Below are 15,011 nucleotides of genomic sequence, written 5' to 3' on the forward strand. Positions count from 1 at the left end.
TCCCCTTATGTCTCCTAAAGGAGTGACATTCTTATCTAAATAATAGCAAAGGTGTCTGAATATTCTTACAGATACAGAAAAATCACTCAAGACCTACATCATATAGAAAATTTTCTATTTAAAAAATCTGATTAACTTTAAAGCACCCAACCAGAACAGGTTTGGGGGAGGGGGGAACAATTCCTCCATTTCTAATGTCCCACTGATGTAATAAAGGATTTACTTCCAAAGTATTCAAAGCTTCCAGATTAGACTTAGTAATAGAATCTTTTGACGTCTGACCCCTCAATTTCACATATCAGAAACCCAGGTCTACCTGGAAAAGGGATTATCTCACATCTGTGTTGTGTATTATATGAACGTATCTAACTGCCTGTTGGATTGCATGATTTGCCATAGGCTGCACGTTTGCATAGTTAGTGCTGACAAATGCCTTCTGCAGTTACACTTGTCACCACTAGATGAAGCTCCTGCTACTCTTGCTCTCCTCTCAAGAGAATTTGTTCTGTTTGGCTACCAGATATCAGTGATGTGGAATTTAAAATCCTTAACCAAGCTCACTCAAAGTTGCTTTGCACTGAGGGTAAGGTGACCAATCTATTTTGCTAATTTCAGTGAAATTTAGAAAGCTACGAGTTAAAATGCACATGAATGGCCTTAAAATTGTATTCCATGACTTCTCCAGTTGATTCCTGTTTTATTTAAAAAGGTGAACCCACCATACCCCAACTGACTAGTTTTATACCAAGTATTGGCTTCAGGGAGGTGCAAACAAGGGACATCAGGAGAAAGAGAAAGCTCTATGTCCTTTCAGGTCAGAGTTGGGAACTACTTTAGTCAACATATTTTCTCTTTGGTGATCACTGTTCTCCCTGCCTTGCAATTGTCTTTTGTCCATTCTTTTTGGTTGTTGCAGGTGAGGAGATAAATCCCAGGCCCTATTCCATTTCGGCCAGAGTGGAAGTTCTTACAGATTTTTTAGCTAAATCTTTAAGTAGTGGGAAGCCAAGCAATACTCTTGTTTGGTTCAATCAGTTGGAAGCATAAAAATTTCCATTCAAAATATTTAACAAGCTCTGAATCACTTTGATTTCTTTTTAAATTACTTTTCCTGCTTGAAATTGCGTCACAGTTATTTCTGTGATCTTTAATTGGAAAGGTAACAGAAGGAAAATAATTTTTCATTTGGCTATTAAATAAAAAATTTAAATCTAGTATAATTTCAATTGTACTTAATACAACGTTCTACACTAACAATGTAAATTTTTCGCTGTGGCATTCTTCTGTTTTCATTTTTAGTAAAGGTTGTGGAAAGCATGTTAAAGATATTAATATTTGAAAAGCCACCTTCCTGTCAGTTACTGACTTAAAATTCTGATTATATGCTGTTTTAATTTCCGTTGAAACTGAACGAGTTTAAAAGAAGCTACAGAATGCATTTTCTAGGTGAATTCCCTGCCCCCCTGGTGGACCCTGAGTTTTTGTACTATCATAAACTTTATTTTTTTAAATTAAAACTTTTAAAACCATATTATAGACTCTGCCTCTATTTTATTTGAAAATGTACCGAGGCATAGCAATAATTTCATGAAGTACTTTCTATAGGTTTTTAGAGATCCTTTCAGAAAGAAATGGAAGGCAGAGAAGTAGTTTTTTAAACTGTGAGCCGAAACCGGTTTGGCTCAGTGGATAGAGGCCTGCGGACTCTAGGGCCCCAGGTTCGATTCCGGTCAAGGGCATGTACCTTGGTTGTGGGCACATCCCCAGTGGGGGTGTATAAGAGGCAGCTGATCGATGACTCTCTCTCATCGATGTTTCTGACTCTCTATCTCTCTCCCTTCCTCTTTGTAGAAAATCAATAAAAAAAAAAAATTTTAAACTGTGAACTAGCTGGTATTCAGAGTGATAGCATCTAGCAGGAACAAAGGCCAACCTGTGTCTATGTTAAGAGGAAAAAATCAACATAAAAAAGCGAAAAGGAGATTCAGTGCCCTTTGGTTTGTCAGGAGGCTATAAGTCATTTTTTTTTTATACTGAACTCTCACCATCCACAACACTAAAGCACAGGCGCATTAAGAAATGAATTTTAAGGCATCTGAGTGCCTGAAATAATGTCCAATTAGCTACATTTGCTAATTTGTCAGCCTGTAGCACTTTTAGAAGGAATAAACTTAAAATAAGTATAGGATGTTGGGAATAGATGAGATAACAAAAGAAAGTAAGTTAAGATACTGATAATAATGGACAAACTGGAATAAACTCTGTATAGTACCCACAGAATTGAAAAATATATATATTGCAACATGGGTTATTACATCTGTTTGGCCTCAAGGGCAGCACTTCACTATAGCATGGCATTGATGATTATTAATAAAAGGCAGCTGATGCATGCAAACAACTTAAAAGTTTTCAAACCACTTATAAACTGTTTCCACATATGTATGATCACAGTCATTCTGAGATTGACAATAATCCTCTGTAATAATTAAGGAAAGTGTTACTGCTGCTTCTTTGGAAATGAGGAAGTGACCTATTTTAAGAAGATGACTGTAATCCAATCCTCTTGATTCTAGGTCCAGTGAGTAATAAAATAAAATAAAAACCCTAGCCACTAAGATTTAAATCTGTTGAGAACACCATAAGGGGATGGAAATTTTTGTAATATATTTGGGAAAGTTTTTCATTAAAAATTAGTAAAACTCGCCGAAGCCGGTTTGGCTCAGTGGTAGAGTGTGGGTCTGTGGACTGAAAGGTCCCAGGTTCGATTCCGGTCAAGGGCATGTACATTGGTTGCGGGCACATCCCCGGTAGGGGGTGTGCAAGAGGCAGCTGGCCGATGTTTCTCTCTCATCGACGTTTCTAGCTCTCTATCTCTCTCCCTTCCTCTCTGTTAAAAATCAATAAAATATATATTTTTAAAAATTAGTAAAACTCTTTCAACCTTTTTACAAATACGTCAATTTCAACGCTTTGGAAAACTAATTTTAACTCATTCATTCTTGCCTGTGTGTTCAGGGCCTACAAGGTACACAACTCTGAGCAGGACTGGAGAGAGGTGGGGGCAGGGTGTGTGGCCCCGGCCTTCAGGAATTGATAATTTAAGGAAGATTATGAAGCACAAATATGGCAGCGTAAGGTAAGCCTGTGCCACTTCCCAGGTGGCTTTCTGGAGGTGACATTCGCCTTGTGATAGGTTTACACACGACACATGGAGAGAGATGTACTGCACATGGAGTGGCAGCCTCAGAAAAGGTGAGGAAATGCTGGCTCACCTGGAAATGGAAGTTCCCTGATTAGCCTGAAGCATGGAGCTAGTGTAGGGCAGCCTGAAAAGAGAAACCTAAAAATATTAAAAATGCCTTCCCCCGTTCAGCAGATATTTATCGAGGGTCTCCTACATGCCGGACTCTTCCCAAGGCTCTGGGCATGGAGTGGTGAGCAAAGCAGACAAATCCCCTGCCAGCAAGGAGCTTATGTCCGATTGGGGAGATAAACAGAACAAATAAAGACATACATAGTGAAGTGTCAGGAATTGATAAATGTGAAGATGAAAAATAAAGCAGGCCAAGGAGGCAGACCCTGGGTGGTGGCTGGGGTGGACTTAGGGAGGAGTGCCGCTGTTTTAGACTGAGCCAACAAGGACAGCTTCTCTGAGCAAGAGATGGTTGGGGAAGACCAGGATGATAGGAGAGAGTGAGATACGTGAATTCCCTAAGTAACACGCATCCCAAAGCTTATTCTATTCTCAGGGGTGAAAAAAAGAGTTAGAAACCCCTCTGCTGAGAAGTAGTTTTAAATAATAAGCTATGAAGTCACCTGGGTCCTTCTCAACGTTTTCTTGTAGGATTCCTCGCTCTCTGTCATCACCTCTATCCTCGGGGGCAGGGGAGAATCCTGAGAACTCACAGACACACAGACAGATGTACACAGCGAGGCTGGGTCCTGTGAAAAGGAATGCTGCAGAGCTACCACCACTATCTCTCTCTCCCTCTCCCTTCCTCTCTCTATAAAAGGGTATCTTTAAAACACACACACACTCAAGCTAGGTTCTGAATGTGTGCACGTGGGGGTAAGAAATGGGGGGGGGGGGTGGAAGCAGCAGCCGAAAAGCTGGGTGCCCACCCTGACTTGCTATGGTGTGGCTCTTGCTCTGAAGCCACCTGCCAGTCTCTCCTGCTTTCCGAACAAAAGCTTTTGTGCTAAGCCGGTTGTATCTACATGATGATGAACCTAAATGATCAGAAAGTGCTAGTGCTATGATCAGGAAGTAGCAAAGTTCTGAGCCTTACCAAATAGAAAGTGAAAGCAAAAATAAACTTCCTCCCATTCAAATCTGCAACAACGTGGATGAAGGTAACGCTTCAGCATTTCTCTTGGATTTGACTTTAAATCAGAATGTTTCAGTGAGGCTCACGGCCAGAACTGAAGGCATAGAACTGCTGTGCTGAGGAGGTCCTGCCACTGAAGGCGAGGCTCTGGGGAAAGGGGGTGAATCTGGCACTGCTGTGTTGGAAAGTGTGTGCTTAAACATGGGCCTCGGTTTAAGAATCTCCTGCTTACCTCACTCACTCTCTTTCGGAGATTGTTTAGCCTTTCCCAGATGCTGTAATACCTGTATCTCCAGTCCCAGGATGTTTTGTTCATTGTAATGCTATGGAAGCCACAGTGCAATATAATGGAAAAGTCTGTGAGAGCAAGGATCCAAGAGCTCTATTTTGGTCTTGATTTTGCTTCAAATTTCCTGTGTGATTTTAGGAAAGTCCCTCCTTCCCCCTCAGTTTTCTCAACTGGACACGAAGGACTTGTGTTATCTGGCATTTACAGTCCTTGCCAGTTCTAAAGTTAAAGACTATCTGAGTAAATACCAAGGCCTTTCTCTCGCTCTTACAGAAAAAGAAAGCACCTTTCTTGGAGTGTGTTTGCTACAAGTGGGGCAGCACTACTTTTAAATTTAGGCCAGAGAATACAAGTTATAATATCCAAAATAATAATTTAATATTTAACATGCATTACATGCTTCCTATATGCTAGTTGCTGTGCTGTGCTAAATTCTTCAATTAATCCTCACATCATGAGGATGGTGTGATTATTATGTTGTTTTATAGGTGAGGAAACTAAGGCTTAAAAAATCAGAAATTTGTCCCAGCTCACAAAGGTAAATGTGGCAGAGCTAGTATTAGAATCCAGGCATCCTGAATCCCAAACCTAGAACCTAACAAATAAGTAATTTCATTTTTCAAAATATCAGAAATTCAAGCTAATAGACCAGTTTTGATTTTATGTATCAAAGGTTTCTGGAACATTGAGATTTGGTGGCCATCTCTAAATATAAAGAGGTAGTATGTAAATTAGCTGGGACGCCTGTAGGGGTGTCGAACTCAATCAGAGAAGGGGCCAAAATCTAAAATCCAGCCTAAATCGCGGGCTGAATGGTTTACTGAACAGTCATAAACTGACAATGTCATAAACTGACAGCGGAGTGCAGTGATGACAGCGCGGTGCGGGCCACATTGCAAGGCCTGGCGGGCTGGATTTGGCCCGCGGGCCTTGTGTTTGACACATGTGCCTTAAGGCATCACAACCAGCTCAGGAGGAGGCTGCATCAGGACTGGCTCAGGAGGAGTTGCAGCCCCAGCAGACACACACCAGGGGTAGGGATAGGCTCTGAGCAGCAGCAGCAGCATGGCTTGAAGCACATCCTCGGTGGGTGGCAGCAGCTGCTGGAGCAAAGCAGCCTGGGTCCTGGGTGCCAGAGGGAAGCCGGTGCCTGAGGGAAGTCAGTGCCGGCAGCCAGGAGAAGGAAGGCCTATTCTTGCAGGAATCTTCATGCCTTGGGCCTCTAGTAATTTAATACTTGTCAAAAATAATTTAACCATTATTTTATTCTTCTTAGTCTTTGTTTAACCATACCTGTTGATCTGCATTACTATTGCAAATTGGAAAAATGAAGTAATTGATCAGATAAGTAATTCTAAAGAACTTGTTAATAATGGAAAAGGGAATAAGCCACTCATGGGTTTAAGTTGAAGCAGGGAGAAGCAGGTAGAGGCAGGTGGCAGGGTGGGAGTTGGTATATTAACTATATTGTCCTAATTTTATATGTTCGGTAGTTACACCCTTCTAATAAGAGAAAATCATCTTAATTCTGTTTACAGAGGTAGTGAATTCAGTTTAATTTGTGTTTTTAGAGGTAGCCTAAAATGCAGAGGACAAAAACAATTTTTTAATAATGTCAGAATATTATAAACTCAAATTTTATTTATATAGCTTATATGTTGGAAATAATCCAAGGGTAAACATCTAGCTTGACCAGTAACTTTTATATCAATAGCCATAGAATAAGGCCATTCAGTTGTGTATGAAAAAGGCAAAGTTCAATGCCATTAATAGTAATATCTGACCCTAGCTGGTTTGACTCAGTGGATAGAGTGTCAGCCTGCGGACTGAAGGGTCCCAGTTTTGATTCCGATCAAGGGCACATGCCCGGGTTGCCGACTCAATCCCCAGTGGGGGCGTGCAAGAGGCAGCTGATTAATATTTATCTTATCATTGATGTTTCTATCTCCTTCTCCCTTTTCTCTGAAACAAATAAAAAATATATACATATATGAAATAGTAATATGTGGTATCCAAAGAATATATTATTTGTGACATAGAAAAAGAAATTAGAAAAACCTGTGTAGTTCACTTTCAGGTGTCCCAGATACTCTTAGAATGATGTAGCGAAATGTTAGAAGCATTCACCAGGCAATGAATTTATGCACCTTCCTTCTGCTCATTGTACAGAAATGCGGAGGGCATTTGTTCCATACAATTTTAAAGCAGAATCCTTTCATTAGAGCTCTAAAAAATTGTATTTGTAATAACCAGATAATAGCTCAATTTCTATTTTATTTTGTGGATATTTGGCCTTATTCTGACAGCGAGCAGGTTTTCCCTATTCCCATATATCCTTTTATTTTTGTAAGGTTTTATTTATGAGTTGAAATATTTTTTATGCTAATAATGTTTTCTTTTCTTCTAGATTAAATCAATGTAGTTAAACGTTGTTCAGATCCTATGTGACACAACTGGAGCCTATAGAGTGCTATGAAGACTATGAGAGTTAGTCTGGAGAGTAACCTCTCTTCTAGGGAATAGACTTGATGTTCCATTCTTCTGCAATGGTTAATTCAGACAGAAAGCGAATATTTAATGTTTACCTAGGATTTTACTGTACAGCAATCATCTTACCTAAAATATGCATTTGTTCTCGGTTCTCAATGCCATCTAGTGATCAGTTCAATCAGGACCTTGGGGCTTTCCCGGCGGCCACCAATGGGGAACCATTTCCTTGGCATGAGCTAAGGCTCCCCAACACGGCCATTCCCCTCCACTATGACCTTTTAGTTCATCCAAATCTCACCTCCCTGGACTTCGTTGCATCTGAGAAGATTGAAGTCTTAGCCAGAGATGCCACCCAATTTATCATCTTACACAGCAAAGATCTTGAAATCATGAATGTCACCCTTCATTCGGAGGAAGATTTGAGATTCAGGAAATCAGGGAGAAAGCTGGATGTTCTGAGTTATCCTGCTCATGAGCAAATTGCTCTGTTGGTTCCAGAGAAACTCACGGCTGACCTGAAATACTATGTGGCCATTGACTTCCAGGGCAAGTTAGCTGATGGCTTTGAAGGGTTTTATAAAAGCACATACAGAACTCTTGGTGGCGAAACAAGGTAAGATGTGGCCCCAGCTGTTTGCAGTCTCTCATGATACTTTCCTTATGTGTTAGATCTCTTTGCCAAGAGCACGTTTCAGCAATCATTTATGAAAAGCCCAATAAACTGTGGGAAAGGAGGCAGCAGAAGAAGCTCTGCCGTTTCTTAAGGAAATTGCAGGAAAGCTGGGAAGAAAGAATGCAGAGGCATAAACTGCTGGAGGGGGAGTAGCTGAGAGGAGAGGCCAGTGTGTTTGCGATAAGACAGACATGTTTATTTTCTGCAGAAAAGGATGCTCAGTGCAGAGAGAGCTGAAATAGGGGAGGATTCTCAAAGGAGGCGAGCCTTCATCTGGGACCAGAAGGGAATGTGAGATGTGGCTAGAGAGAGAGAGGAAATGAAAGTATGCCGTTTACCCAGGAACCAGCACGACTCAAATGCAGGAGGCAGGAGCAAATATGTTTGGAGAACTGAGAAATACTGTTTATTTGATCACCTTATGTTTATTGGCCACATGCTTTATGCCTGGCACTGTTCTAGACACTGAATCTCTAGTGGTGAGATATGAATGAGGTGATAGACTTTATGAAGGCAATAAAACAAGGTGCCGTAATAGAGAGTGAGTGTAGCTTGGGATTGGGACTAATCTAGCCGAGTGGTCAGGGAAGGCCTTGTCAACAAGGTGCATTTAAACTGAGAGCTGACATTTTTTTTAAAAAGGACACAATCATGAGGATGTATTGTAATAGAGCAAAGTGTCCCCAGAAAAGGGAACAGCTAGTGCAAAGTGGGACAGACTGGAAAAGGCCAGTGTGGCTTGAGGAGCATGGGCCGGAGAGAGAAGTAGAGTTGAAAGGAGGTGATATCACTTAGTGCCTCTTGTGAGGAGTTTAGGCTTTGCAATGGAACTCATTGGAAGGTTCTGACCTGATCTATACTTATAAAGTTCAAGTGTACGTGGAGGACCCATTATAGAGAGGAAAAAAATAGAAGAGCAATCATTTAGGAGGACATTGCAGTAGTTCAGGCAAGAAATGGTGGCTTGGGCCAGGCTAGAGGTGGTGCCTTATGTAGTAAGTGATTGAACTTGGCATTTCTTTTGGAGGATAAAACTGACGGAATTTGCTAGAGGTGAGCCAATGAGGTAAAAGAGAGGATAATTTGTCTGTCTAGAGCTGGGTCACCTGGGAGGGAAGAAGAGCCTGGCTCTCCCACCCTTTATCAGTTGTGTTCAGTGCCAGTTGGAGGAACCCAAATACAGTGGCTCAACACATAGGGGTTCTTTGCGGGGGGGGGGGGGGGGGGGGGGGAAAGGAAATCCAGAAGTAGGCCCGCTCAGGCTGGCTACAGTGCTTCTCCGTGTTATCCAGGACCCACACTCCTCCCAGCTTTCTGCTCAGCCTCCTTGGCATATGGCGCCCTTCCTAATACAAGATGAGTTGTGCACCTCTGGCCTTCAAGTCCGCATTCCAGGCAGGAAAAACAGGGAAATGGGGGAGGCAAAAAGGCAGAAAGAAGCATTCCAGCTGAGTCTTTCCCACCCAGTGACTTCAACTAGGCCATGAGTCATATGCCTACCAACTTGCAAGGGAGTCTAAAGACACATTGCATCCCACTCCTGGCACCAAAATATTAATTAATTAATTAATTAAATAATAAAATAAAATAAAGATACATTGCCTTCCAAAACAAAATCAGGATTCTGACGGAACTGCAGAAGGGGAATATGTTAGTAGGCAACTTGAGCAGCATCTGCTACAGACTTGCTTTTCCCTCCCCAACCTTAGGTACTTTTTGCCTTCTGAGGGCTCATGCACCCGCCCCAGAGCCTTAGCAGTCCACTTAGAACGCCTTCCCCAGGCCCATCTCTTTCCCCCGCTCCCCTGGGGATACTTCCCCTCACTGCTGCCTCAGTTCTGGGGGCCTGTGCTCAGGTCCAGGGTGGGGCTGGATAGAAAACTCAGCAACTTCTTTCCACTAGGGCACCACGAGATGCCTTTTCTTTTCTTTCTTTCTTTCTTTCTTTCTTTCTTTCTTTCTTTCTTTCTTTCTTTCTTTCTTTTTTTTAAAATATATTTTGATTTTTTTTTACAGAGAGGAAGAGAGAGGGATAGAGAGTTAGAAACATTGAAGAGAGAGAATCATCAATCAGCTGCCTGTTGCACACCCCCTACTGGGGATGTGCCCGCAACCAAAGTACATGCCCTTCACCGGAATCGAACCCGGGACCTTTCAGTCCACAGGCTGACGCTCTATCCACTGAGCCAAACCGGTTTCGGCAACGATGTCTTTTCTTAAATGTGTTCAAGTGACAGTGGCCCTGCCCAAAATAAAATACATTTTAAGGATATTATTTTGGGAGACCTGGGAGACTAGAGGGGGGCATTTTTTTGGGAGTAAGAACTGGAGGACTTCCAGAATGCCTCCCATAATTAGCTGTAGGCTATTTCTGACTCTTACTATGATTATCCTGACAGCTTCTCCTTTACAGTCTGAATTATACAATTTCTGGCATTATCCAGGTGTCGGGATAGAGAGGTTTGTCATGCTATAGCTCCTTGCCTCCAGTTGGGAGGTGGTGGTGGCGGTGGGACGGGGGAGACTTGAAGGTGGAGTTTCCTTTCCAGAGCTCCTGGGGATCAGGCTGAAGCTGAGACCTGGCCTGGCTTCTTCCTCTTCCCTGTCCTGGTTTTCTCATCCCTTTTCTTCTGGCAGAACTTTCTTAATAAATCAGGGTCTGCTTCCTGGGAACACATCCTCAGTCATGACCCACAATTAGTCATACGTCTGGTTGAGATTCCCACAGCTTTAGAGACGGTACTGACCTACTAATTTCCTAGTCCATTTTGACCTCAACTTGACTAGACATGCATGCTTCTCTCAGCCACTTACTAGCTAAGGATCCAGGTAAGGTCAGGCCAATTCTCTGAGCCTTAAGTCCTCGTCTGCTAGGAGAATGGAGGCGATCCTGTAAACAGAGTACCCAGCACCAAGCATTAGTCACAACTGGCAGCCACTAAACTAAATGTCACCCTTGTTTATTTGGGGGAGGGGAGAAATAAAGCCTGGATTCTCAAAAATTATAGTTTGAGAAATCAAATACGTCACTTCCAGGATTGTTCTGGAGGCACAAATTCATTCCTGTCTTGGTTTCACTTATGTATTCTGGCTGGGGGTGGTTCTTTTCACAGAACGATCGCAGTAACAGATTTTGAGCCAACTGAGGCACGGGTGGCTTTCCCTTGCTTTGACGAACCACTGTTCAAAGCCAACTTTTCAATCAAGATAAGAAGAGAGAGCAGACACATCGCACTATCCAACATGCCAAAGGTATTGCCGCTTTCAGAAACGTTGGGGAATTGTTTTCAAGTCGAGCCTTTGTCTTTGCTGTGTTGTTTTTAAAAAAAATATTTTCTTTTTTTTCCCCAAGACTTAAAGTATTAATTTGTTCTATCAAACATATAATTAATAACCCCAATCATTCTAGATTTTAACATCATTTTGTTTGGGACATTGTTACACCAGAAGCTTTTTAACAAAACAAAACAAAACAAAACAAAGTGATTTACAGCTCCCTTATGTTCATATGGAAACATTGTTCTTTTAAATCAGTGTTACTTGGCCGGAGACAAAATTCAGAATCAAGTAGAGCCATACTTCTCAAACTTTAATGTTCACATGAATCATCCGAGGACCTTGTTAAAATTCAGATTCGGATTCAGTCAGTCTTGTGGTGAGGGAGGCCCAGATTCCGTCTTGTTAACAAACTCCCAGGTGACGGATGCCATTGCTGCTGGGCCAGGGACCGCATTTGAATGGCCAGGATGGAGAGACCCCTGTTTGGGCCCTCCCTCAGATATTCTGACCTAGACTTCTGTGCTGGAACTTACAAATCGGTTTTAATTTTTTTGTAAGTTGCAGTGGTCGTTCTTAAAGTATTTTATAAAAATTATTTATTGTGGTTATACATTTTTTTAAATTGAAAGAGACCTTTTATTTGGCTTGTATTTGTACTCAGAATGCAGAGACTCTGAAAGACACAGTGGGCTTGAGTTAATGTGGTATTTCCTCACCAATGCCGTGCTTGCCATTTCTGTTGAACAAAATGTAAAGTGTTTCCCCACCCCGACTTGTAATGTAGGACAAAGGTAGAGGCTCTCCTGACGGTGCTTCAGCGGAAGGGGCAGCACAGAAAGCAGCCGGCTCAGGGCCCTCACCGCTGCCCTCTCGGCCCTGAACTGTGGGTGGACTCATGGTGAAGGAGAGGAATGAGTTCATCAGCTAGACACTGAACTTCCCAGATTCCTATTTAAATAAATTTTAAAAAAAAGATATTTGCTCTGAAATACTGGCAGAGCAGATCAAGAGGAACATTGCACTTAACACACATCCTGTTAGCTTTTCCACGACTGTGAAGACAGCAATTTAATTAGCCCTCTCATTTTGAGGTAGAAATGCTTGCAAAGCATAGCTCAGCCTCTTTCTGGCAGCTTTTTATTAATATATTTTTATCTGAATGACCGTGGAGGCTGAAGTAAAAACAGAGTTCATAAAGCCTTTTAATTAGAGTGTGACACCAACATAAATGGTCATTTTGTTATATTACAGTTTAAGTTTTCTATTTTTAGAACCCCTCAGTAACTTCTCATATTTAAGAAAAATAAGTGAACACGTTGAAAATTTTTCTGCAACCCGTGAATCTTTGCATTGCCCCCGTTGACTAGACCAGTTCTCTGGGTCGTGCCGCTTTCAGTAATATTGGCTTAACATCCTGCTCCTCGCTGACATGCCCAACCAACCCAGACTTTCATGTTCAGCCAAGAAAAAAAGGAGACCTAAAGGAATGCTACAATCATACTCTCTGGATAATAACAGTGACAGCACTTAATATGGGTTATGGTCTGGTGAGAACTAGCAACAATACAAAATTCACAATTTGTTTAGTTAATGGAAGTGAGGAGGCCAGCCAAGCACTGGTAGAGGCAGCATATCTTTGGGGCATTTCTTTGTCTCCTTTATTTCTTAAAGGAGCACACACCTGCTGGTGACACCTGCTGTGCAAGTTGAGTCCTGGAAGCATTGAGAAAACAGCGAACTCCTCATCTAGCAACAAGTGTTTTATGCTTGGAATGTACATCCCCATCCTGGATGAACTTATACTAACACCCATTCACTTCCCCTTAAGGCAATGTTAACCTATGAGTCACTCCAAGTTCCTGAACAAAACTCAGTCTCCATGGGGTACATCTTTATCTGGGGAGAAAATCAGGGGGAATGCCCATCTGTCTCCTACACATCATTGCTACCAGCTGTCTGAAGGCACAGATGCTCATTTCCCCATAGGACCACAGCCCTGCCTCCTCTCCCCCTCACCCCTCCACACACACGTGACTAAATGGTTTTGCTGCCAAGTTTGGTCAGAAGACTACAGTCTATGCTCCCTCTTCTATAACCCTCTTTTTTTTTTTTTTTTTTTACGAGGAGTATGTATCCATAGAACTCTGCTTGCCTCAGACTCATAAAGAGATAATTATTGAACTAAATGAATTTGCTGGAAAGAAGTAATTACTGCCCAGAATATACTGCTAACTTTCTTAGAGTATGTGGTCAGTGTCTTCTGCTTTACAGGAACTTAGGAACTGAATGCTTTGATAGAAATCTGTAGAGTTAAATTATGTAGAATTCAATAGCACGAACATTTGTCACTGAAGTCGGCTAGGCAGTTCATGGTAATATTTCAAGCTATTGTCTCTTGCCAAAGCAAACTGTAATCTTAACCAAACACATAAACAATGCTCAAGAAGGCCTAGTTAGCACTGCCCCAAGCCTGACACCTTACAGAGTGGGGTGGAAGGTGTGAGGAGGGGAACAAGCTAGCTCAAGAGTAGCCACCAATTTGGAGAAGGTGGTATTTTCAGATTACTGAATCGAACCCATTCAGTATTTAGGGGTATTGTACCATATCAGAGATCATCTCTGGGACTAGCTCTTCGGTGCAAATAAAGATAGAACTCAGTAATTATTCAGTGAACTTGAGAGATGCAGCTGACGAGTCTGTAGGCTTAAAACTTTTGCTTCCTCAGTTCATAGGCAGGAGCTTAAATTACTAATGACCTCCTTGGCCTGGCTGCTTTCATTGTGAAATCAATGAAGCAAAGATAAAAATAAGACTGTGACTAAAGCTGCCACCCAGCGAGGTGAAAGAATGAGAAATGTCTTTGGAGTCACACGGTCACATCCACATCTTGGACTTGCTGTGGAACTTGCCTTGTGATCTTGGGCAATTGAGTTCATATTTTTTGAGACTCACTTGTGAAATAACACCTACCTCACACACACACAGGCTAATAGGATTAAAAGATAATGCAAATCATTTAGCACAGTTTTGCTTCCCATTTCCTTCTGAAACAAAGATTTACTTATTATATAACAAGGGAAAAGGGGGGCCATTCTCTGGGTATTTTTCCTTAGAAGTGCAGAACTTGAATTTAGGGCAATTTGGAGGTTATTGCATTTCACATAAGTAGAAGCATCTAGGCTGCTATTATGCTTTCAAGCAATTAAGCAAATACATTTTCAAGCAAATAAGATTGGCATACATTTTGGGGTCTCAAAATTAGTGGAGTGTGTCTTCAGGAAAGTCCAGGGATAAGAAAAATAAAGGGAGAGAGACCACAGAACGCTATGCCCTCTTAGAAGGGCCTCAGGTCCTTCAGAGTGTCAGGCCCTCCTCTGGCTTACCTGGCTTACGTCATAGGCATTGGTGTAAAATACTCCCATTTTCAAATACTGATTCTTTTCCTTCCTGTAGGTTAAGACAATTGAACTTGAAGGAGGCCTCTTGGAAGATCATTTTGAAACTACTGTAAAAATGAGTACATACCTTGTAGCCTACATAGTTTGTGATTTCAAGTCTGTGAGTGGAACCTCCTCCTCAGGGGTCAAGGTAAGATTGAGATCTAAATTCATACACAGCACAGAATAGTGTGCTGAGCGCAATGAACTTTTCTTTAGTTTGTTAAGCTTTGTTCCTTATTATCAAAGTATCATGTTTATCTTACAAACAAGAAATAGGTAAAAAAAATAAAATAAAATACCCATAATTTCATCACTAGGATATAATAACTGATGATGTTAATGTATAGCTTTCAACTACTTTCTATATATATGTCAGTATACGACAGGATATATATATATATATATATATATATATATATATATATATATATTTTTTTTTATTTATTTATTTATTTTTTTTTTTTTAAGAGGCCCAGTGCACAAAATTCATGCATAGGGGGTGTGTCCCTCA

The 15,011-nt window shown here is 41.5% G+C and overlaps 1 protein-coding gene across 1 annotated transcript in view; it reads left to right on the forward strand.

Annotated features, from left to right (window-relative positions):
- Positions 1 to 4,242: 4,242 nt before the first annotated feature.
- Positions 4,243 to 15,011, forward strand: part of ERAP2 (endoplasmic reticulum aminopeptidase 2) — a 39,592-nt gene continuing 28,823 nt past the window's right edge. Inside the window, exons 1-4 of the mRNA XM_084881947.1 lie at positions 4,243 to 4,353; positions 7,025 to 7,720; positions 10,894 to 11,032; positions 14,514 to 14,648. Coding sequence (XP_084738073.1) covers positions 7,146 to 7,720; positions 10,894 to 11,032; positions 14,514 to 14,648 — 849 coding nt within the window. The 5' untranslated portion in view covers positions 4,243 to 4,353; positions 7,025 to 7,145. The remainder of the gene's footprint in view (positions 4,354 to 7,024; positions 7,721 to 10,893; positions 11,033 to 14,513; positions 14,649 to 15,011) is intronic.

This window comes from Pipistrellus hanaki, assembly GCF_964339955.1.
Source record: "Pipistrellus hanaki genome assembly, chromosome: 4".
NCBI classification, from domain to species: Eukaryota; Metazoa; Chordata; class Mammalia; order Chiroptera; family Vespertilionidae; genus Pipistrellus; species Pipistrellus hanaki.